The sequence below is a fragment of the Pezoporus wallicus genome, unplaced genomic scaffold (genome assembly GCF_028554395.1).
Source record: "Pezoporus wallicus isolate ANWC-B61680 ecotype Strahan unplaced genomic scaffold, APGP_CSIRO_Pwel_v1 contig_7506, whole genome shotgun sequence".
NCBI classification, from domain to species: Eukaryota; Metazoa; Chordata; class Aves; order Psittaciformes; family Psittacidae; genus Pezoporus; species Pezoporus wallicus.
In genome coordinates this window covers 1738321-1764175 of record NW_026637546.1, presented here as the reverse complement: position 1 = coordinate 1764175, position 25855 = coordinate 1738321, and the positions used below count along the sequence as shown (strand labels likewise).

Here is a 25855-nt window from a genome sequence, read left to right as displayed (position 1 = left end):
TGGTATACCTCAGTGCTACCACTAATTAGGATCATTGGCGCCACTAACTGAGGAGTCACAGAATACTTTGTGCAGTTAAAATCTCAAGCATTTATACAGATACATTCTTGATCATTGCTTCCGAGACAGCGTCCATGTGGGTCATGGTTGTTCCTCTGCCTTTTATTACTTAGTCAGCTTTATTCCTTTGCTTCATGTTCCTGCTTTGGGTTGACCACTCCCCTGGACATGCGGCATTTCCAGGTGATAAAATTTTCCAATACCTGGAGCTCACATCAGATTCTTATTTTCTAAAGTGTAAATCATGCAAACATACTATTGCCACACACAAAATATGAGACCTATATATATAGCATGCAAGGAGCGTGAAGAAACTGGAAGCAAGTACCAGTCAGCTGAAACTATTATTTTTAGCTTAGGATAAAGAGAAGTACTGATCTTTAGAACATGTTTATATATTCGGAGTTAAAGGTATTGTATTGGAAAGACTCCAGAGTGTTCACTCAGGATTCACTGTTACCATAAGGCAAAGTCTGGTTAAAAACTTTGCATTTAATTTAAGTAGTTGATAGCACTGGGAATTTTGGAAGATTCTCTGGAGTAGACAAGGTTTGAAATGAGAATAACATTGTGCTTTACAGCATGGGGTGTGATGTACTTTCTTACTGTTATTTATATGTGTGGTGAAATACAAAATGCTGTTGCTCCTGTCCCTCAGAATTCATAGTATGAATAGGCATAGCAGGAAAACTTTAGGGAAAAGATTACTTTTTAATGAGAGAAGTAAGACATGTTGAGACTTGCTCAAAATTGGGGAAAAATATGAGCTGAATGTTCTCAAAGGATGCCTCTAAAGAGCAAAGAATTCAGAGAGAAGCAACAAAAATGCAAGGTACTAAGCTATATGGGCATTCTGCTTAGATGGTCTTCATGTTTTCAAGGGGTATAACTTTTCTTCGAGGTGAGGAATGGTGTCATCTTAGTTTAAAAAGATGTGACTTAGAGCAGTCTAGAAGAAACCAGAGTAGGATCAAGCAAAGACTTGAAGATCTCTGGTACTGCCAGACACCTAAATGTGTTATGTATGTATTTTGTTTATTGAACTGGCATTTCTTTCTAATATCCTTTGTGAGTGCTCCCTCTGAAGCTTTTATTTCTTATTTTTCAATCAGTTTGTTGACAACATTTCTTCACGAGAGGAAGTGGATCAAGCTGAGTACTACCTTTACAAGTAAGCATCTTTTCCCCCCAGCATGAACTTTGAGACATACAAGTAAATACCTTGAAATCTTGCCCTTTTAAGACTCTGACCCTTTCCAGTTTATTGGCTTTAATTTCTCTTTTGCAAAATATGTGCATCTGCTTGTCTTACAACTCACAGCTAAGGGCCTTCTTGGTAACTTCTTTGTTATGGCTACCCTCCTTCAGGTCCTCTGTCATAGGCTGCTATCAAGCATATTTGTCTGAGCCAGTGAACAGCTAAAATACCTTTAGCTATGATTTACAGTAGAGATTCTGAAATAGTAAAAGAATCATGTTTGTTTACAGTTTTTCCTTCTGATACTTTTTTTTTTTTGTCCTCTTAAGTCATTATTTAACTAAATTGACCAGATGCATATTTGCATATTCAGGTGTAGGCCTCATGGAAGCTTGTTTCCTTAGAACGAACAGAAATGAGAATGGGCATGATGTGGTAATGGTCAAGTCAGCAAGGCTAAATGAAGTACATTCTTGGGTTTTGTTCCCTTAGTACTTTATGTTCCCCAGACAAACTTTTATTGTTCACCTTCTGCATGGTTTGCTAGGGTTTTCTGCCACTCTTTTTGAGTTGATTGAAGTGTATTGGGTACCTTTTCTGCTAATGTCAGGTTGAGTGCTTGCTTGCTTTAGGTCAGTGCATCTCAATATCTCCCTTAAGAGGGCAGTAATTCTTGCTGATAACTAAAATAAGTTAGTTCTCTTACAGCTGGTTCCACACACATTTTGAGAGCTAGGTTTTCTGATGGAGAAAGTAACTCATCCTGTCAAAGTGCATGAGAGAGCATCTTTACAAATATTGTCAGGTTGTTATTTCTAAATAATAATGATTGTTGCTTTAATGAAGTTTACTGGATGGCTGTTTTAAGTATATTTGTAGTTGTAAAGACATGACTGCATTACATGTCAGATCTCTGTGATTCTCTGGTATTACTGGGGCAGTATCTGAACCTCAGAGAAGTCCAGTTTGCTAATACTAGCAATATCCTGTAATTAAAAAAATAAAACAAGGAAGAACAATCTCTCACAGAGAGAAGGTTAGTAGAGTTTTTGTCACGATTTCGTTAGTGTTGTGAGAATCTATGCGCAGAAATCAGTTTTCCTTCCTGCAACAGGTGAGATGAAAATAAGAGAAAGTAAAGCAGTTTAAGGCAAGCCTTCATTTTTGTTTTACAAATGTTCTTGAAAACAAGAGGTTCAGAGAGAGTGACAAAAAATTAGAATATAGAAAACATTCCATAGTAAGAGGGAGAGAATAGAATGGGAATCTCTGGTATATATCATGTAAATATCCTCTCCACTCTTCACCTGTATCTTAGAGTTTAAAACACAGAGGCTTTATCCTTTATCTAAAAGAGATTTGCAGTTCAAAAATAAGTACGGTTATTTACTGGTTCTCTAAGAAATAATTCTCCTGTGGCTGGTGAGAACATACTTGTATGTGCATGAAACATGATCATTTGTAATTGATACAGGTTTTAACAGTCTGTGTGGAGAAAATAGAGAAGTACTGATGTGTCACATGGCTTGTCAGACATGCTGTTATTGACATTGTTCTTGTATGTGTTCCTGTCATGCTGCTTTGTTTTGGTGTTGGAAATTGCTTAGTCTTTTAGTGATGTTAGCGTAAGTTTTCCAGGAGACTTCATTCCAACAGGATCCATGAAACTATTATCAAAATGCATTTATATGCAGGTAGTGAAACAGTGTAAAGAGGTCTGTAATTCATGTGAAAAATGTAAAATCCCAATTATAACATCAGCTTCCCTTTCAAATGAAAATGTGTGCTAGCTTCAGGAAATTGGAGATGTGATTGGTATCCGAAAAGCCCCTTTTTGTTGTTCTTTACATTTTGCACTTAGGCTGGAGTTCAAATGAAGGACATGTTTATAATATATCTCTTTGCATCTGGGAGGATGTTTGACACAGGAAAAGTTGTGCAAAAGTGGCCACTCCATGTGATACAAAGGAGGTGGTAGAGAGGGAGAGTTAAGAAACAAAGAAGCTTTGACAGAAAATCACTTTTTCTGGCTTAATGAGGAACAGTTTGAGAAACAGTTCAGAGCACAATTTTTGTACTGTATGTAAGAAGAGTAAACCTCTAAAAAAGAAAAAGGCAGTATCAGCCAAAAGCTTTTTAATCTTTTAAGGTACAGAAATCCATTGTGAGCAAATGGCATATAAGTGGCCTGGTAAGTTTGCTGTGTGTGCATTTGGCTGAACATAAATAAGCAGAATGCTCCCAGAGTCTTGGGAGCATATAAGGGAAAGATTTCGATGTCTCTCCCCAGTGTTGGCTGCCTCTGGCAGTCTGAGGTGAAGGGTAATCAGTTCCAAGGCCCTATCAATTTTGGAAGATCTTCCTGATAAAAAAGGGCAAACTGTGCCTGTGAGAAGAATCAGAGGGAAGTAAACGGCATTTACATGCTCATGATGTGAGGTTTTGCAGAAGATGGGAGTGCTAGAACTTGAAATTACAAGCTTTGTAGACTGGTGACTTTGCTTGTAGTATTTCAGGCAGAACATAGTTTCCAAAAGTAGTACTCCGGAGCATTACCATAATGCATTTAGGGTCCTGAAATACAATATATGTATTATATTTAGACCTGTTTTAACTTTCCATCCTCTTAAAGCAGTGATCTCCTGCCATAATGTCTCCACAAAGAATCCTGAGCTCTCAAAAATATCTGTGTAGAAACTACTTTGCTACATTGTGGAACATGTCAGTAAGATGATAAAGGCCATTTTGAGGCATGACATCATCTGCTTTCAGTGCTCCTCTTTTTGTTCTCTTCTGAATACCTCCCACCCCCTGTTAACTGTCAGACTTAAAAAAACCCTTTCATCTCCTAGGATACCAGCAGAAATTCTAATCAGAATGCAGAGCTCTTTGAGCCAGATCAAAGACCTGCAGTTCGCCTTACTTTGTCCTCTCTCACTCACTGTCACTATTTCTCAAGTTAGGGTGTTTTTTGTATGATAGAAGCATTAACATAAAGGAGCAGGGTTTTGTGGTGAGGTAACTGCTGATTCTTCTGTAAATTTTATACCAACAAAGATTTTCAATGTGCTTGAAAGCAAATGGGGAAGATTTATGTTGAGATTCCTCAGAAGGATTTTTAATTGCATGAAACACATGACCCATTGTATAGAAAAAAGTGTGCAGATTTTAGAATTTATTACCTGGGATCAATACTTGATTATAATCACAAAATGGGACAGTAGCAAACTCCTAGAAGATACTCTTAGATGTGATGTTGTATCTTTCATGGTAGTAAGTTGCAGTTTCGAGGCCTGATTTCAGCCATGAAATCATTTTGGGACTACAATGGGCTCCATATATACGAATCTGTGCTTGTTCATTTTCATGCCAGTGTATTAGTAGTTAGCCCAACGTCACATGCAAAATAAGTTTCACCTGCGCTGCCTGTATCTGCATGTCTTCTGTGGATGCAGAAGTTAGAGGTTTTGGTACTTTCATGCCAGTCAAGCAGTTAGATGTCTGAATATGTTCAGTTACTCTGAAGTATTGCTTGTAATAAATGATAATAGTAATAAAAAAATTACTTCTGAAATATACTTTGCATGGCATTCATTACTAATACAATGTTCTGGTTTTGTACAAAAATCTTCAGGGTGTAATGAATACCATAAAGTTGTTTCAGCACAAACAGAAGGCGAAGAGACTTAGATACAATTCTGCAACATATTAATTCTTCCTTTGACGTTTTCCTTGTCCTAAGACTGTAGCTAATGTAGACTTTGTCAGTTAGTTCATCAGGTATGGGCTTTTGGTCCTTCCAGAGAAATATGGGGGGGTGGGAGGGAGAGGGGAGGGAAGTGTGAAAACACGTAAGTCTGAAATATCTGCCTATTTTTCAAGTTACGTAGCAGTTACATTTTGAAATGAAAGTGAGAAGTGGTGGAAGCATCTGAGGGAATGCTTTCCCTTTGTATCCAGAAGGGTATGTTTTGCCAGTTTGAACACCTGCCTCAGCTGAGCAATCCAAAATAACTTCATTTGCAAAAGATCTGGGCTGCTCTTTGCCAGGCTGGGAGACACCAGGAAGGGAAGCACCAGGTAGATTATTTTTGCCTCATTAGAACATTCTAGTAATTTCTTCTTGAGTGACAGAAATATCTGTGTTTATTGTTATTCCATTGTGGAGAGCAGTGTGTGATGCTGCTTCATGGGAAGAGCTGTTGGTCACTTTCAAAGCCAGTGCTGTCAGATGGAAGCTATATGGTCTGAGAGACTCCACTGCACTTCTGGCTCAAACATTCACTAATTTCTGCACAAAGGGGCACATGAGCTTACTCTGCCTGTCATCTTTCACAGTTTCTCCGTTGTCATTATCCATGATTTGTCAGAGTCTGAGCCATAGGAATGTAGCAACTACACTTAAGAACCCAGAGCCCCAGTTTCAGCAAGCCTGATGCGGTATCCGCATCTCATTCAAGTAGGTGGGCTCAGTGTAACTGTGCTGTAAAGTAGCGCAGAACCATCCATAAAGATGTAACACTGAAAGGCATTCAAAAAGATGTCTTCCTGTAACACAGGCCTTTTCAGTCATCTGCTTTTCATAATTCATCTGTTCTTATGTATATGCTTTCCTTTAAGATTGACAGAAACTAGACAAGAATTTTCTAGGCACTGCATATAAAAGCAGAAAAAGTAAGAAGACTTCACTTCAACACTAGTTTTCTTTTTTTCATGTTTCCAGAACTCAAAGGATAAATATTTTGATTTTAAAAACTTTTCTAATTTAAACAAGGGGAAAAGAAGGATTCTTCTGCAAACAGAATACATTAGCCCTCTCTTTCCCTCCAGCGTTTCTGGAGTAGTTAGAAGGGGAAAGCCAGGTGGATTTAGAAATGGAAGGAACTGAACCATATAGACACATTTTTTTCATTGGAAGAAATGCTTTCATTACTATTCTTGCTAGAAAAGAGTATTAGCAGAATTTTCATAGATTTCAATCGGCATCTTTCTTGCCAACAGCTCAAAGCATTTTGTCTAGTAGATAGTGTTGGAAATAGCCTTAAGTACGTTGTGAGCAGTTAATATGTGGGACCAGATCTTGAATGTTGCATGCATTACATGTTGAAGGTGAAAAAGAAGTTCTGTCTCAGAATTTGACTCCTACTTATCTCAGAGGTCAGGTTCACTATACCCAGTGGCATTCTAGAGGTTGTTTTGTAAATTCCTGCACCACCAATAAGCTTGTCTATAGGCAGATGTTGAATTATGTTTTAGAAGTCTAGACAGAGGTTAAATTGTAGCCAAAAATGTAGAGAGAGATAGGTTCATGTTAATACAAGTGACTAGGACAGAGTGAACCCTTTTATAAGCTTCAGAGTTTTTAACACAAACACATGCAGAGATTTATTCCTTTGCTAGCTTTGATGACGAATAATTGTAAAGATAAGCTTGAGAATTAACACCATCCAGCTTCCCCTGAAAGGAACTTCAACTTCCATTACCGCCCCTGAGGAGTAATGGCAGCCAGAGCCAGTAGCAGCTCCAAATCCGTATGAACAACAACAAAAAAAGGAATATGAAGTTATTATTTCTCTTGAGTTCTCTCTGTTACAGCTTTCTTAAGTCATGTTTAACAGTATAGCAATCTTTTCCCTTTAAGTAATGTTGAAGATGGCAACTAGTAGGATAAAATCTGAATTGGGCTTACAACCACACGCAGAGCTGCCATGATCATAGAATCATAGAATAGTTAGGGTTGGAAAGGACTTTAAGATCATCTAGTTCCAACTCCTCTGCCATGGGCAGGGACACTTCCCACTAAACCATGTCACCCAAGGCTCTGTCCAACCTGGACTTGACCACCGCCAGGGGTGGAGCATTCACAACTTCCTTCGGCAACCCATTCCAGTGCCTCACCACCCTCACAGTAAAGAACTTCTTCCTTATATCCAGTCTAAACTGCCACTGTTTAAGTTTTAACCCGTTACCCCTTGTCCTATCACTACAGTCCCTAATGAAGAGTCCCTGCCCAGCATCCCTATAGGCCCCCTTCAGATACTGGAAGGCTGCTATGAGGTCTCCACACGGCCTCCTCTTCTCCAGGCTGAACAGCCCCAACATCCTCAGCCTGTCTTCATACAGGAGGTGCTCCAGTCCCCTGATCATCCTCGTGGCCCTCCTCTGGACTTGTTCCAATGGTCTTTTTATGTTGAGGACACCAGAAGTGCACACAATACTCCAAGTGAGGTCTCACAGGAGCAGAGTAAAGGGGCAGGATCATGTCCTTTGACCTGGTTGGTCATGTTCCTTTTGATGCAGCCCAGGATACGGTTGGTTTTCTGGGCTGCAAGGACACAACTGAAAGTTTCTCATTGACCATCATCCCTAAGTCCTTCTCTGCAGGGCTGCTCTGAATCTCTTCTCTGCCCAGCCTGTAGCTGTGACTGGGATTGCTCCATCCCAGGTGTAGGACCTTGCACTTGGCATGGTTAAACTTCATAAGTTTGGCATCTGCCAACCTCACAAGCGTGTCAAGGTCCCTCTGGATGGCATTCCTTCCCTCCAGCATATCAACTGAACCACACAGCTTGGTGTCATCGGGAAACTTGCTGAGGGCACACTCAATCCCACTGTCCATGTCAGCGACAAAGATGTTGAACAAGACCGGTCCCAACACCGATCCCTGAGGGACACCACTCGTTACTGGTCTCCAGCTGGACATTGAGCCATTGACCACAGCTCTTTGTGTGCGGCCATCCAGCCAGTTCTTTATCCACCGAGTGGTCCACCCATCAAATTGATGTCCCTCCAATTCAGAGACAAGGATGTCCTGTGGGACAGTGTCGAACGCTTTGCAGAAGTCCAGGTAGATGACATCAGCTGCTCTACCCCTGTCCATCAGTTCTGTAGCCCCATCATAGAAGGCCACCAAATTGGTCAGGCAGGATTTCCCCTTAGTGAAGCCATGCTGGCTGTCACCAAGCACCTTGTGGTTTTTCATGTGCCTTAGCATGCTTTCCAGGAGAATCTGCTCCAAGATTTTGCCAGGCGCAGAGCTGAGACTGACTGGTCTGTAATTCCCTGGGTCATTCATTTTCCCCTTCTTGAAAATGGGGGTTATATTTCCCTTTTTCCAGTCATTGGGAACTTCACCTGACTGCTGTGATTTTTCAAATATGATGGACAGTGGTTTAGCAACTTCATTCACCAGCTCCTTCAGGACCCGCAGATGGATCTCATCAGGACCCATGGACTAGTGCACGTTCAGATTTTTAAGATGGTCTCAAACCAGTTCCTCTCCTACAGTGGGCGCAAGGTCTTCATTCTCCCAGTCCTAGCGTCTGCCTTCCAAGACTTGGGTGGTGTGGTCAGAGCCTTTCCCAGTGAAGACTGAGGCAAAGAAGTCATTCAGAACCTCAGCCTTCTCCAAATCCTGTGTAGCCAGTTCTCCTGAGAGCTTCTGGAGACGGCCTACATTGTCCCTAGTCTGTCTTTTATTTGCAATGTTCCTATAGAATCCCTTCCTGTTATCTTTCACATTTCTAGCTGAGTTTAATTCTAACTGGGCCTTAGCTTTCCTAACCTGCTCCCTAGCTTCCCAGACAACATCCCTGTATTCTTCCCAGGCTGCCTGCCCTTGTTTCCACCTTTTATAGCCTCTTTTTTCCTTCGAAGTTTCCTCAGGAGCTCCTTATCCATCCAAGGAGGTCTCTTGGCCCTCCTCCCTCTTTGGGATATGGTAACTTTGTGCTTACTATCAATCTTAGTCATTCGTATATGGGGCAAGTGTTTATTCCTTTCTATATCTAAATAAATACAGCAGAAAAAATAACAATGTATCCCGTTGTTAAGGAGTGATCTTGACATGCTCTAGACAATGCTGTCTTACTACAGATAGGTTGTTTAACATTACAATTACTTGAATTGTTGAATTTGATCTTAGCTTAAATCATCAAGCAAGAAACCTTAATTGAAATGAAAGACTTCAACCATCTTTCGTGTTTAGAATTTTATTCTTTCTAAACAAAGCCTTATTGTTGTTTTCTGGTGATCCTTTAAACCATTTTGATTTTCTTTGGAATTATTTGAAATTATTCTACTAAATTTGAAACCATTTTTTACTGATCAAGGAGACAATCTTGTGTGGATACTAGCAAGGTTAACAGGTATTTAGAGGTTTAATTTATGTATTTGTTTATCTTTAAAAAAGTAAGAAGTGTTTACCAGGGTGCTCTGTTTCACTGGTGGGACAACTCTCTTGGGAAGGAAACTTGAATGAAGTGTTACTTTTTCTGCAAATGTAGATATTTTAATAACTATGTAAACATTATTTATATTAGATACAATATGGAAAGCATTTATCAGAACATGTTTTGCATTTAAAATTTAGAAACTACATGAAATCTTGTCTTTATTTGTTGAAGTTAACAGATTCTCTGGATGTCAGAGTTTTATTATTTGTAGGTGCCATTTTTTATTTCTTTTTTATTTAAAAGAGGTAAGTATGCACCCCTGCTGGTTTTAGTCACAAGTTACTCAATAATGAGTTGAACTGACCTTAACATAGGAGAATAAGGAATATATTGTGATTGCAGCTATAGAAGGGGCAACAGTGGTTCGAAGTTCTGGTTTTAGTTGCTCAGCTAGTAACTTTCTCTGGTCTGTGGCATCGTATCCTGCTAGTAAAATTAGCTGTAAAATACATATTTCTTAAGGAAAAAAGTATGTAATACAAAGTTTTGAATTTAGCTTTGTGTTTTTTGTATTGTTTTGGGATTTTTTTGTGAGTTTATTTCAAACAGAAATTCTCTTAATTTTTTTGTTAGCTTTAACTTACTGAACTTACTGAAGTTAAAGCTAGCTGAGTCACACTGCTGAGTAGCACTGGATTGTGCTGTAAGCAAAAATGTAGGTAGCCATTCAAATGAAAATATTAGGCCATTTGAACTTCATCTGTCTTCATGCATCATGTATAAAGTAACAAAATAGGCTGACAGTGGGGGAGAATTTATCCTATGTTATGTGAAATAAAGGTTTTTGAGCTATTGCAACCAGCACGTATTTAAAATGCTCAGCAGTTTAAATGTCCTAAGACAGAGGAATAAGTAAAGTCAAAAGGCTTACAGATCAGGCAGAAAGTTTCTTAGAAATTGTAAAGATATCACAGTGGTTTTGAGTATTTTGCTCTAATTAGTAGTAAAAGGGATTTGTAAGATAAGTTACGGTGCTGATTTTTTGCCATTAGCCATGGTTTTCTGTGGGATCAGTCAGGCTGTTCATGGCTGGATCAAAACGAGCGTGACCAGCAGGTTGAAGGAGGGGGTCCTGCCCCTCTAATCTGCTATTGTGACACCCTACTTGGAGTATTGTGTGCAGTTCTGGTGACCTCAACATAAGGACATGGAGCAGGTGGAGGAGGAGTCCAGAGGAGAGCCACGAGGATGATCAGGGGACTCGAGCGCCTTCCATATGAAGACAGGCTGAGAAAATTCGTGCTGTTCAGCCTGGAGAAGAGAAGCTCTGTGGAGATCTCATAGCAGCCTTCCAGTATCTGAAGGGGGCCTACAAGGATGCTGGAGAGGGACTCTTCATCAGGGACTGTAGGAATAAGACAAGGGGTAATGGGTTTAAACAGGGGAAGGTCAGGTTAGATATAAGGAAGAATAGTTCTTTACTGTGAAGGTAGTGAGGCACTGGAACAGGCTGCCCAAGTGGCAAATACTCCATCCCTGGCAGTGTTCAAGTCCAGGTTGGAGAGAGCCTTGAGCAACCTGGTCCAGGGTGAGGCCTCCCTGCCCATGGCAGGGGGGCTAGAACTAGGTGCATCTTAAGGTCCTTTCCAATCCTAGCTATTCTATGATTCTATGATTCTAACATGGTTTTGACTTTGTCAGTTTTATTCTGAAAAAATGTAAGTTAGGAGCTGGAGGTGAAATATGTGCAAAAAGTGGTCTTGGCTCTCTAGTGTCCTGGTGTTGGGTATTAGAGTTGCGTAACCTGTCACGGCTGCTGTCTTGGTAATACATATTGGGTTGAATGTACATGTTGTAAAGCTGATCTACTTACCTGAGTTCACTCAGAATTTTATGTTTTAATTGTTTTATTTTGTAACTAAAAGTGATGCTTGTAAGGAAGTGGTATTGGAGATCCATTAAGAATGTGAAAAAATGTTTTGAAACATTCCATGCCATATTACACTGTAGGTTAGCCTGAAGGGGTTTTGCGTCTATCTGTCCATATATAGATTTTTTTTCTTCATTTTTTTTTCTTTACAATGTTTGAATTAAAGTGTCTCCAGGATAGTGTTATGAATGCTAATAATACCTATACAGGCAGTTTCATGACACTGCTCTACCATGGAAACAGTATGAGCTCTTGCAGGGTGCATGGAAGCAGAGCTGGAACCAAGGCATCTCTGTTGACATTCCATTACATGAGAAATCCTGTTCTGCACTACCTTTATTAGGATTGTCAATATGGTTGAAGGATGACAAGTCATGTATAGGTTTTATAATGTAGACTGATGGACAGAAGGAGAAAGGCACTAAAATATTTTTTCCTGTGTTACTCATCCAACATATGAGATGCAAGGTTCATGTGCTTTTTCAGTGAGAACTTCCCCTCGTTTTACTCTGTAAAAGGAAAAATACATATGATCTTAACTTTAAACAAATCATTGTTGTATATAAGCTTGCTGTGTTCCACAGAATATGTAAGTTGGATACAGTCTGATAAAGCAGGTAAAAAAGGCCTACACCACCTTACTGGACTGGTGCTTTCTTGGTAACAGTGAAGATGTTCCACTTACTAATAGGATCCAGTAGCGTATGTTGTGTTTGTGAGTATCTGTGGTTGTGTTGCATGTTGCTGCATAGTATGTAGTAACAGGTAGCAGATGTGGTGCAGGTTTCAGAAGGTGAAAGCCTTTGGAAATGGAAAAAACATAAAGATGACTATGGTAAGGGATGAAATAATGCACCACAAGTATAGCTCTGATCTTCTTTTGTTCTGTTATACTACATTATAGACAAAATGGTTTTCAACAAAATCAAAATTACTGTGTGACAGGGATGAGAGAGACTTACTTTAGTATACATCTTTCTTTAGCTTTTAAATAAGGGGGAATGTTAATTTTCAAATAGTTAGCTTCTTTTATTTACAGAAGTGGATGTTTATGCTACTGTAGAACTATAAATGTTGGGCCAACAACTGGTTATCGAGACATTGAGAAGATACCTTGGTTCTATTCATCAGGCCCCAGTAATAAAAAAACTTTAAAAGCCAGCTTCCATTGCTTGATTCCTTCTGGTGGTTCGTTTTTTCTAAATACTCCCATGTTCTTCAGAAATATCCAGAAACATTGGAGTACAGAACAAAAATGAAATAAGCAGGTATGTTTATTCAGCTTCTGTGGCTGATTATTTCTGCATATACATTCATGCCTGTGAAAAAGTGTTTCCCTCCCTAAGGGGAGAAGTTCATATTGCAAACAGACCCACAAAAAATGCTTTGCTGTAATTAAATAGAGGTTCTGATAAGCAAAGGTCTTATCAGTTTAACATTGTTAAACAAAAGTTTAACATTTTCCTGGGGTGATTTCTGAGGTTGTTACTCTCTCTGTTTTCCAGAAATGGAAAGTAAAAGTGCAGATTTATAAATGTAAGATGTCCAGTAGCAAAGTGAAAAAAATGGTTCTTCAGGTCACCTATTTTTTGAGGTTTTGGTTAGGGGCTTTTTCTTTGTTTATTTTAATGCTGCTTTAGTGAGCTAATTTTAAAGCTGCATGACTGCATGCTCCAGGTAACATACCTATACTGTCTGCGGCAGTGAGGCCAGCTGCATCTTCAGTGCTTCTCTGTACAAAGCGCTCTCATCACTCTGCTCAGCTACCTGTGACTGTTCTGGCAGAGTCACTGTTACCTCTTTTTCTGTGTTTGTCCTTTACTTGATAAATCTTTGATTCCTTGGCAGAATAATCTCTTCCTTGCCTTTTTTTTTCCCTCCCATTTTCTTCCCCTCTTTTTTTTTTTTTTTGTTTTGGTGATTTTATTTATTTTTTATATCCCCTTATGTATTTCCTAAAATTCTGGTGTGTCTCCTTTCCCTGAAGGAGAATGCCCCCAGGCTTTTTAGCTGCCTCCCTGCCTCCCCTTTGCTACATCAGATTAAAGCCCTGAAGGGCTTTGTAAAATGTGGAGTTGGTAATTTCAGGAGTTACACTGCAGCAGCTCTCAGCAGTTGGTTTCTGTGTTCAGCACCCTGACAGATTTTATGGGATACTGGGCTGCACATCCTTAAAAGTTACTGGAGTTGTCCTTCCTTCCCAGACTTAGTCTAGTTAATGATCCATGAATATGCATGATGTGCCAGCTCCTCACTAGATTGGGCAGGTCCCTGGTAGCTGGGGAGCCATGTGTTGTCTCTTTGGATCAGGTGAAGATTTGACCCAGGATCTAGTTTAGGGAGGACTTAAACAGCCAACAAAGAATGCTTTCTTGGGTTTGCTGTTGAAATTGGAAAGAAGTACACAAGAGAGCAGCTGGTAGAAACTCATTTTCTCAGCTGTAAGTGTAGACGCAATAAACATTCCTTCTTTCTCTTGCTGAAAAATTAGTGTGGATTTTGATGGGTACCCCCTTCACTGTGGAGCTTGTCAAGCTGAAAGCACACGGATTTTGGCAACTGTCTTGGCAAGCAGATTTGCAGCTTTGTGAGTAGTATCTTTTTCCAAGAATTGGGGTGGATGTAAAGCTGGCTTAAATCTCTAAAGTCAACTTTATGATCATCCTCTTGAAATTGTCATTTATTTAATTCTCATCTCTCTTTCACTACTGTTTTCATTTAACAAAAGGGAAAAATACTCTGTTCTTTAGCCTAGTCACTCGCTTTCTACTTAGTTCCATTAGGGAGTGAGCAGAGCAGGGCTGAATCCAGTGGCAGCAGACACATGGGAGTAAAATGACAACCCACCCTCCTGTCTTGCCTACAATGCCTGTGCCAAAGCTTTAGTTATTGGACTGTTCTTACCTCAGCCTGTGGGGTTTACATTCTTTTGATTCTCCTCCCAGTTCTGCCCAGAGGAAAGAAAAGGAGGGATGAGAGAATGGCTGCGTGGTGCTGAGTTACTGGCTGGGGTTAAATCAGGACAAACCTGAACTGTGGCAATCCTGTTTTTGAAGTGTTTGAAAGCAGCTGTAAAGTTTGGCTCTTCCCTTGCTAAAGTTGACACCTGGGATCCATTCAATATTTGTATTCCCACAGCAGTCTCTTTCTAGCGCCTCCTTTTTGCTTAGGTTGCATGTGGTGTGAAACCCAACAAATTTGCAGAATAAACTGTTTGGCTCTTGTGCTTCTCTGTTACAGCCTTTGATACTCAAGACAGAGAAATCCATGGCTTGTAATGTGTGCAAGTTCAACTGTGATCAAGCCAAAAAGTGTCAGGGTTGTGTCAGTGGGTGTAATATTACAGTGTTTTGAAGCTAAAGTGTGATGTATTTCTGGGGGATATTTTATGAAGCATAAAGAATTTGAGTGGAATAAATAGGAAATGCAACCCTGTTACAGTTCAGACTCTAGCTCTCAGTGAATTAGGTCTCTGACAAAATTATGTTAATTTTGTCTCAGGTTAAATTTAGGCTGTACATTGGGTACTGCTAAAGGTTAGTGTTCACAAATACTGTAATAGCAATGTCTAGTTACAGGCCGGTTTTTTTTTTCCTGCCCTTAAAATAATAAGTCATTATTGGCTTTTGTTGAGAGCAGTTTTATGCATAGCCATAAAAGTGTTCCTTTTTAACGTGTAAGGGGGGTATTGTCATAGTTTAAGTTTAGTGCTAGAAGCAGAAACTCTTAAATGTTAGTCCTAAGTCCAATTCAGTTCCCTCTGATACCAAATGATAGCAAAACTTGGAGTCACTGTCTTCTCAGCTTGAAAAGCCTTTGTGCTACATCTCTGGCTTATTTAATAGTTACTGGAAAGCAGGCTTCCCTGTGGCATCCCTGCAAAAGCTGATGGCTAAAATGGATGTTTTGTAAAACATCTGTAGTCATTTATTTTTAAAAATGCAACATCTAACTGGCTTTGAAGCAATTTATTCCCTAAAATCACATAAATTTACAGACATCCATGTCGAAGAAAGCCTATTGATGTAAGTACTCTTTGGTACCTAGCAGGTTTTAAACTTCCAAATATGCAGGTAGTAGGAACTAGCTTTCTACTAGAAACTGACTTTCTGGCAGCCTTCAGCAGGGGATTGTTCTCACTCTGCAAAGTGAACCAGGTACAAAGGTGATTTCAGCAATTATGGATTACAAATGGTCTTTCACAAATGTTCCTTTTTTATGTTGAAAAATGAATGCAGTCGTTAACTTGAGTACCAGCTTTCAGACAGGTGGAGGATTAACTGAAGTAATGGTGAGCATAGCTGGACTAGTAAAATGGTAACAATCAAATCAGTACTTTACTTATATATGCCACTTTTTACAGTGTTTGTGTTAGTCAGTTAATCAGAGTAAATATTCCAGCAGAACTGTTCCTTTGTTGAGCTTTAATACAGCAAGCTTTAGCCTGACACACTTAAAAATTGCTGAGATTAAAAAATCTTCCTGAAGCAAGAGGTAGAGTGTGTTGTATAGTTCTTAATTTCTCTAAATATGTTTTTATATGCCAGGATATAAAGAAAAAAATATAATTAGTTGAAGAGTTGGTTTTAAATTAGACTTTGTTGTGGTTGCATGGGGACAAGGAAAAAACACTAAAGATTCTTATGAAAATCACTATAGCAACAACTCGCCCCATCATTCCCTGCCTTTTCCTTAGGCTGTGGTACTCTATTTAATCACTTGATTATTAATGGAATTTATATTCAAAACCACTAATTTCAACTGTAAGCTCAGAGGTATTTTTAACAGAAATTCTAGGAGCTGTATCCTTTACAGCTGATAGTTTGGGGAAATCTTAGAGGTTTTATTATTGTTATTATTATGGAAAGACTTCTTTTTTCTTGTTAACTATTGCTCTTTGAATTTCAGCTTTAGTGTGACAGTATTATGTATTCTTCATGTGCATGGGAATAAAATCTGATTTTCCTGCCTGGCTTTTCCAGAGGGAGTTGGGAGAGCCAGAGGGTGGAGTAACAAGATGCCATTATCCTAAGAGGAGGAGAAAAATAAAAATACTACGTTAAAGTGTCTGTTTGTTTGGTTTCTTTCATTGAGAATATATTTCTAAGCAAGAAGTAAAGCAAATGTTCCCTGTAGTTCACCTTATAATTCTGTATTGACCATAAAGCAGTAAAGCAAAAAATCTGGGTTGCATGTTTTGTAATTTGTGTTTGAAATAAAACTTCAGAATGTTGATGGAATGATCCAGTTTTATTTTCTTTGTGAAACTAAACCAGGCATTGCCACTTGTTCTTAGTAGCAATATTTATACCATCATAATGTTCTTTCCTCTACCAATAACACTGGGATCCCCAGGTGTCTAGTTTTAGAGTTAGTGAGCTAGCAGGCAACTTTACCTTTAACCTGTATTGTTTAAATATTATGCTTTGAACAATAAGCAAAATTATTCCCTTTTTTGAGTGTTAAGACCTGTAGTTTCTAGCTAGACAAGGCCTGTGACTGGTGTCATATTATGATAGTTGAGGCATACAGACCATCTTCAATTAAGCTGATACAGAAAATACTGACTCATGCTGAGAAGTGAACTTCCATTGGTGTCCTGCCAGGAGGTGCATAGTTCTGGAGTATTTTGAATTTACATGGCTAGAGGAACTTCTTAAGAAACGTTCACAGTCTTGTCAGGTTTTTCCCAGGGACAGAGAGCAAGCCTGGGCATTGCGTTTTCAGTCTGGTTGTGAACTAACTAGTATAAGGGTTTGAGTAATGCAAAGCAAGTCTGCAGGATACTTAAGTTACAGAATCATAGAATCATAGAATGGTTAGGGTTGGAATGGACCATAAGATCATCCAGTTCCAACTCCCCTGCCATGGGCAGGGATGCCTCACCCTAGGCCGTGTTGCTCAAGGCTCTGTCCAGCCTGGCCTTGAACACTGCCAGGGATGGAGCATTCACAACTTCTTTGGGCAGCCTGTTCCAATGCCTCACCACAGTAAAGAACTTCTTCCGTATATCTAACCTGATCTTCTCCTGTTTAAACACATTACCCCTTGTCCTGTCGCTACAGTCCCCTTGAAGAGTCCCTTTCCAGCATCCTTGTAGCCCCCCTTCAGCTACTGGAAGGCTGCTATGAGGTCTCCACGCAGCCTTCTCTTGTCCGGGCTGAACAGCCCCAACTTTCTCAGCCTGTCTTCATCCGGGAGGTGCTCCAGCCCCCTGATGATCTCCTTGGCCTCCTCTGGACTTGTTCCAACAGTTCCACACCCTTTTTATGTTGAGGACACCAGAACTGCACACAGTACTCCAAGTGGGATCTCATGAGAGCAGGGTAGAGGGGAAGGATCACCTCCTTCCACCTGCTGGTCACTCTGTTCGAGTTGTTTGAAGCATTCCTCTCTCTGCTTCGCAAATGATTCTAGAGGAACGCTGCTTGGTGTAACCTCTTGGCAGAAGGTTAGAAGAGCTGTTATGTTCACTGCCTGTGAATGGAAGGAGAGATAAATAATTCAGGTAAATAATTTCAGACCCAGGAATCCCAATACATTGCTTCAAACTTTGCTGTAGTCTCCTGATCTGCTGCCATTAGTTTTGTGGTAGTTCTTATGTCTGTTTTTAAATGATAGAATAGTTTGGCTTGGAAGGTACCTTCAAAGTCATCTAGTCCAATCCCCCTGCAATGAGTAGGGGCATCTAAATTAGATTGCCCAGACCCACATCCAGCCTGGCCTTAAATGTCTCTTAAATGCACCAGGGATGGTGCATCCACCACCTCTCTGGGCAGCCTGTTCCAGTATTTTACCACTGTCATTGTAAAGAACTTTTTCCTCACATCCAGCCAGAATCTCCACTCTTTTGGTTTAAAACCATCACCTCTCGTCCTATTGCAACAGGCCCTGCAAAAAACTATTTCCCCATCTTTCTTATAGGCTCCTTTAAGAACTGAAAGGCCTCCCTGGATTCCTCTCCAGGCTGAACAACTCCAACTCTATCAACTTTTCCTCATAGGAGAAATTATATTTATATATAAGCATATATATAGCATTATATATATAAACATATATATAAGCAAAGCATTTCTTTTGTGCTGCAGTAAACTGCTTCTCCATGCATACATTGTTTTGAAATCTGTAACATTTTTCTAGGACCTTGCAGCTATTTGATGATACTATTTTTCTTTTTAACATAACAAGGCTGTTCTTTGTGTTTTGCTCACAAAGGTGCCTTAAATCTGTCAAAAGGAAGAGGAGCATTTAGTGATACAAAAGATTGGCAACAATGGGCAGAAATGCTTCTTGTATCATTAATTCAGCTTGTCATTTGTTAATCGACTCTAGTAACTGGCTGGCACAGTATCTAGGTCAGTAAAGGATAAGCTAGATCCTAGCCACTATATGGTGTGTTTCTGTGTGATAGTTGTCGTTGGAAGGAGGCCTAGTGCAGCTTTGTTTTCTGGTGCAGGAGTGGGGTTTTGAGCAGTGCAGTAACTACTGTGAGATTACTGAATGGTGAATTCAGTCCATTCAGTTGTTAGGAAAGCGTGGTTACCAAGTTGATATCCTGAGACCTTCTAAATGGCTGTATAGTATGTACTTCTACGCAGAATATCTCCTCTCCCAGATCTGGACCATAAGGATTTAAGACACAGGTAAACCTGTAGCATTGAGGCAGACAGATATAAAAGCTGAACGTGGTATAAATGGAAAGCAAGACCCAATACTGTAAGTATTCTTTATGTCACCTGTTCATCCTTGAGGTTTATGCTTCTTCACAGTCAAAAAAACTATAAAAAAACCCTGTATCTAAAAGCTGATCATTTGGACCTGTTTTGAGGCCATATTCATCAGTGGTGGTAGAGGTCTGTGCAACTCTTGAATGAAAGACACTGTGCAGGAAATAGGTGTTCATGTGGAGGTGGCCAAAGCAATTGAGCTAAATTAGTTTGAAATCAAAGATTGGGGAAAGTCAGTAAAATTAAAACAGAATAAGGGCTCAATGTGGGCTTTCTTCAGGGAATCTTCCAATGGCTTCTCTTCATGTGTAAGAGCACAATTCTGCCTTAGCATTACACTATCCTCTGTTATAGTTGACTTGTTTATTTTACTAAACCTGTCCTGTTACTGTTTTTCATAACTGATTTCTTATACTATGTGTGCTGGTTAAGTTTTTTTATTTCAACACAGAACTTTCCGTCTGTTTTCACTTGAGTGTAGTAAGTTAATGCATGAGGTATTTGCTATAGGACTGATATGTTTATATACGAAATTTTTAAAACGATGCATACAAATAAAGGTGTAGGCTAAGATGCAGGCAAAGAACATGGGAAAAAAATGAAGTTTTGTTCATGTTTAAAAGAAATTTCAATCAGCAAAGATTTTTTACAGGGCTGTTGCCTTTAATGCTGACACATGAGCAGCGCCTCTGGGGCAATTTAGAATGCAGACGATTTTTCCCAAGACTATGGCTTGAAATGACAAACAAAGGGGGAGTTTTGGGTGATGTTTCCTTAGCTTTTCAGTTTCCAAGCTAAGCCGTCCTGGAATCCATTTGATCATTATGCACTGTGGCTTAAAAAATGTGCCTGGGAAGCAAAAAACATGGCATTGCCAAGGAGCTTCAGAGCCTTGTATGACTTGTGCAAAACACAGTGTGGCTTTGGATTCATTCCATTGAGAGAGCTTCTTCCTGGCTCACAGAGACATTTCTTACGATACTTACTCATTTTAAGTCTCCTTACATTGTGCTTCAGGACTTTTTAGAATTTTAAGTGGATGAGAAGAAATCTGGCACTCTCCCCTCCTGATTAAAGTAAATCAACTTGCAAACCAGTATTTTCTCTCTAGTTCTAACAGAAGTAATGAAGATCTGAAGCATAGGTGTAAGAAATTTGTTACAGCGCATACCACTAGGTAGGTTTGCTCCTTTCCTGAACTAGATCCTACAAGGGGACTAGCAGCATGTGAAACCTTTTTATTTTTAAAATGGAGGAACTGAGGAAAGTACAATAATGCATCTAATATACATCTAATATATATTAGAAATAATGAAAGAATGGAGATTGCTCAGTGTCCTGTTGCTGGTTTCTCCACTTGCTTGCAATGTGGCAGAAGATGTACAGGAATCTCCAAAACCAAGATCAGAGAAGAACATCATCGAGTCATAGAATGGTTAGGCTTGGAAAGGACCTTAACTTCATCTAGTTCCAAACCCTCTGCTGTGGACAGGTGTGCCTCACAGTAGACCATGTAGCCCGAGGCTCTGTCGAACCTGGCGTTGAACACTGCCAGGGATGGAGCATTTATCACGTCTTTGGGCAACCTGTTCCAGTGCCTCACCACCCTCACAGTAAAGGACTTCTTGCACCTAACCTGACCTACCCCTGTTTTAAGTTTAAAGCCATTACCTTTTGTCCTATCACTACAGTCCCTGATGAAGTCCCTTCCCAGCATCCTTGTAGGCCCCCTTCAGATATTGGAAGGCTGCTATCATACTGCAAGAAGTTTTATTTATAGAATTGGTTTTATATAGGGTAATGCAAAATCAGGAAAGCACAATGCAGGTGAAATTTAGAATGTCTTGGAGAAGTCCGGACACCTAAGAGATCATACAGTTCTATGCACTGGATCTGTAGATCATTACAAAACATTTCCTCATTAGGTTAGATAAATTTGGAGAAGGGAAAGAAACTCATCCCTTTTCACAGATGGGGAGGGGAGAGGGGAAAGGGGAAGAAAACATAGCGTGTTGCACAAGGATAGCTTCTGGCAGTACCAGGAATTGGTTGGACCCTTAAGAAAGCCACATAGTACAAAATGGGAGCTTGTCATCAGCTTATGAAAGAATTAGGACAGATCTGCCGAGCTTGCTTTCATCTGTACAGGAGAGCTGTTCCTGGTAGTAGAAGTAATAACTTATGCAGAATTTGCTTTACTGTAATCAGAAAATTTTCCTTCACCGTCTTCCTTATTATGATTGTCCACAAAACAAGAACTCCCCTCTACCAAACCTAGGGAAAAGAATACAGTCCAGCCACTTGGTGCTTCTTTGCTCTCAGGGTGGATGTATTACTTCCTTGAGAATACAAGGTATGTGAAAACAGCACTAGAGTGTATCACCACTTGATGGCACCAGACAAATTTGGAAGACCATATAAAATAAGTAAAAGAAGTGAAGCAGCTCAGCTTTTCTGCAGTGTGGGAGGTCACCAACAGAAGTGAGCCATGCATTTCTGTAAGTAGAAGCACTCAGCATTTGATAAACTTCTCCATTGTTCAGTTTTTTTAACATGGCATGAGCACTTTGGCACTGCTGTAAATAAGCAACAGGGCCTTATGCAGGAAATTAATAAACTAAAAATGTATTCTTAGGCCAATGTGGTGGCCAGTTTGTGAGCAAGAGAGACTGTGCACTTGCTTGGATAAAAATGTCCTGCTTACCTTGTACTGAGCCTGTACACTCACTGTATCTCTTCCAGGTTATAGTAATTTACAAGTAGAAAGTGGTGGTTTAATAAAAATCAAGCTTATGGACTACATAATTTGAATAATTTTCCAAAATAAGGGGAATTCTAGTACCATCGCACTGTGCACTGTTAGATTCACAATGACCGTGATATTTTAGGAACTCATGTTCTTACACATGCTCTTCTTGTTCCCAGTTCAATGACTGGAAGGATGACCATATTGATTCCTTAGTCATTAACATTAAAGTATACCAACAGGGACACTTCGGGAGCTCCTCTAATACTCATCTTTTCTGAACATGTTATAAGAATCATGTGCTTCTTAGCTTTGTATTAATTCTGAGAAAAACTAGTTTCAGCAGCAGACATCTGCAAGGTAACCTCCTGATCTTTCTATTAAATACGCAGCAGTTGTTAGAGGCTTCCTATATTTAATTCGCTCTAAATCCTCTGCTTTCTGTTTAGTTTCCTTCTGGTTTTGTTCATCAGTCCTGAACATACTGCCTTGATTAATTATATCCTGTTCTGTGTTTTGTGGAATAAGAGAAGCATGATGACATTAATGCTTGTCAAAATGACCATCAGTCTCCTCTTTTCCCTGATTCCCTTTCAAATAAAAATATTTGCCATAATATTTGGTTAGTTTGTTTAGGTTATCTGTAAAAACAGATACCCTGTTGGTTTCTATTCTTAGCTATTAGAAGAGAGACAGAGCTCAACCCAGCATTCTATGGATCAGAAACAATTGAAGATTGCAATGTGCGTGTTTCCCTTTCACTTCCAGTTCTCTTTCTACCACATCATGGATTAATGGAAGTATGTAGTCTTGAGGGATCATGTACATGCATATGCATTGCTTTCTTGTTGACATGGAGGCAGAAAAATTTTGGCATGAGTCTCCTGTCTTCATTCCCAGGCCACTGTTTTGTAGTTAATTATTAGAATTAACTAGAAAGTTCTTTGGCTGAGAAGCTATATGCTTTTTATTTGCATAGTACCTATCACAGTGGGGACCTGGTCTGAGCATAAAGATCTTAATAGTCGCATATAGTAATTATAACTGATAAATCTTACCACACACACACTCTCAGATCAGTCTCAGCCCTGCAAAACCCACGTGAAGATTTCTTTGTTTTATATAATTTTTATAACATGCCTCTGAATTTTGTGCATATCATTTCCAGAAACTTGCGTTGATTGAGGACCAGTTTCATCCTGTTTCTAGACCTCATCACATCCCTGTTAAGCCTTTACTGTTAAAGTGCAATTTGACTTTGAAACCTAGAAGCATTTCACCATTACAACAAGCTGTAGCATTTCCAAGGTGCAGGAGGTATTGGAGTGCTCATTTTCAGTATGATGTACTCAAGAGAATAAATACAGCTCTGAAAAAAAGTGAATATTCAAACCCATTAAAACCTTTGGGGTTTTTGTTTGGTTTATTGTTTTTTTTTTTTAATGTCTGTTTGCTTCCTGTGTAACTAATTAGTAGGAAGGATGCCAAAGATTATATCAAAAGAAAGGCCTAAGTCTTTGAAAGCATCAGTGTCATGGTTTTATAAGACAAGTCTGTTACTTTCCCCTTGCAAAACAGTATTAACCGTTTAATGAAGCAACTTTAAAAGATACTGGCAGCTTTATTGCTGGGTGCTGGTGTTGCACTCTGACCCATCTTAAATGGCTGCTGAAACAGTCAGTAGCAATTAGATAATTGTTTCATTAAAATATGATTAAGTCCAAATGCCTGTAATTGATGCTTCCTGCAAGCATTATTGAAACAGAACTTTAATGAAAGCAAATATAGGTTCTTGCTATTCCCAATATTTGAACTCCAGTGGGAAGAAAATGGAAAGCAATTAGAGCAACAAAATGGATGTTTGTAATTTAATATTCAAAGCATGCTTTTCTTTTTCTGTTAAGTTCTAATTTAATTGGGAGGTTTCATGTGCTACTTACAAACTCATATATTTAGGCTTCGTGTAGTTGTTTAGCAGGTTTTTGGCACAAATGTCTTCTGCATCCTGAAGGCTCTCTGGGCTGCAGTAATTTTCCAGGGTTGGTCATCTATGTAGCCCTTAGCCATGGGATGCAATACAGGGAGATTCACTGAAGGGGAAAGAATGTTGGTGGCCACATTAATCTGATAAATGTTCTGGAAAGCATGCTCACTCATATGGAAGAGCCAATCCTGCCTCCAAATGGTGCTGCAGCTTGGCTTGAGGCTGTAAGCATCTGCACATGAGCCCAGCTCAGTCACTGGCATTTTCTACAGGAAGTGCTGGGGAGTGAGCCCATTTTTCATGCATGCAGTTTGAATTGAGAAGGGTTACATGCATCTCTTCACATTGGGGTGTGAAATTCAGCCCAGAACCATGACAGCAACTCCTACCACTTGGCTCTTAATTGTTTTCTGAGTCTTTGCCAAAGGTAAAGCTTCATTATGCTTTTTGTCACCACTTACCCAAATACAAAGCAAAGTGTATATGTCTAAATAAGGATGGAATAAAAGAGGCTGAACTGAAGAGTATTTAAACGTACAAATTGCTTGAGCTCTTGAGTGGGTTTCCTGGGAAGACTGCTGAAGCCATGGCATGAGGCAAATCGGAGCAGGTTAAAGAAGCATCAGTTGGGAACAAGGCAGCTGGTGCAGGGGAGGGCTCTCCAGCAGTTTTTCCTTTCATGAGGCATGCCTCACTGATGAAGCATTTCTAAAGCAAATGAAGCATGTAGCTGCCCAGGGATGGCCTGTGCTGAGCCACAAAGAATTCTTAAGTGGTTGAAGTGAGGCATGAGTTAGAGTGAGGGACATCAGATTACACCAACTCTGAAGTTCAGACCAATCTGTATTTTGATGTAATTTTGATACTTGCTTATGTCATCAGTCATAACGCAGTGTTGCTCTTTGATGAGATCAGCAAGGATACAATGTGACACAATCAGAAGGACAAGGTTAAAAAGCCCTACAGTATTTACAGCTATCTCAGTTGGCTTTCATAAGTATACCAAGTTATTGGTTTATGGTATTTACCTTTCCAGAGGAAAAGCAGTACACTTCCTGGAAAATGAAAAGTTTGAAATATTATGCTTTTGTGAAAAGGCCTGATTTCACCTTGATACATACTATTATGTATCTAAGTTTTGTTTCCCTTATTTTAAGGGGCTAGCTGGAGCTCTTTGGAGAGGAATGACTGACTGCAAAGTCAAACCAGGTAGATACATATCTGAGATTATAAAAGGCGGGGGTTCTGAAACTCATAGTTTGTTGATTATAGAATTTGTGAAAACAAAGAGTCATATTGTCACCTGGACCATTTATCATTCTAGGTTTCGGCATAGTCCAAATTGCTGGTACTTGAGAGACTGGACCATCCATACCTGGATCAGACAATGCTTAAAATATGGTGCACAAGACAAAGCCTTATACACATTAAAAAACAAGGTAAGTTTTTACAAGGAAAAGTCATGAATATATTTGATCAGCTTTTTTGACAAAATGTGGCTGACCTGGAATCTCTATTGCAGCCAGGTCCTGTAGAATGTGGTTTTAAGTTCAGATATTTCTTTACCAAAACAAAAATTAATGTTGCACTTGAATTTTATCTTCTTTCCCTTTTTGTTTTTAAACAGTATAGTGTCCAAAACATGCTAGATGCAGAAGCATAAAAACCTGATAGGCAGTGCCCCTCCTGGTTGCAAAGGCTCACATAAAATGCCAAAGCAAAGCCAGTACATCAGAAGTTAGAAGGCCTACATCACAGAAGCTGTGCTAATCTCCTTGGATTGCTTGGGTGTCACATAGCATCAGTGTGCAATGGTGTGGTTTTCATCTTTCTGGTAACCTGCAGTACTATACTTGGGAAGACTTGGAAAAGCAGGTCTTCACACTGGTTTTTCCTTCTTTTCTTCAGGTTCAGTATGGAATTTTTCCAGATAATTTCACTTTCAATATTTTGTTGGATTGTTTTATAAAGCAGAAGAAATACGAAGGTAAGAAAATATGTTCTGCGTAAGGATGGAGTTCTGCATCCTTAGTTGT

At 39.5% G+C, this 25855-nt stretch overlaps 1 protein-coding gene across 3 annotated transcripts in view; it reads left to right on the top strand.

Moving 5' to 3' along the window:
* The window catches only part of MRPS27 (mitochondrial ribosomal protein S27), a 64748-nt gene that overhangs the window by 10599 nt on the left and 28294 nt on the right, over positions 1 to 25855 (top strand). For all 3 annotated transcript variants that reach the window (XM_057406109.1, XM_057406108.1, XM_057406110.1), the window contains exons 4-6: positions 1173 to 1231; positions 25144 to 25258; positions 25728 to 25806. In XM_057406109.1, the coding sequence (XP_057262092.1) occupies positions 1173 to 1231; positions 25144 to 25258; positions 25728 to 25806 (253 nt within the window). The remainder of the gene's footprint in view (positions 1 to 1172; positions 1232 to 25143; positions 25259 to 25727; positions 25807 to 25855) is intronic.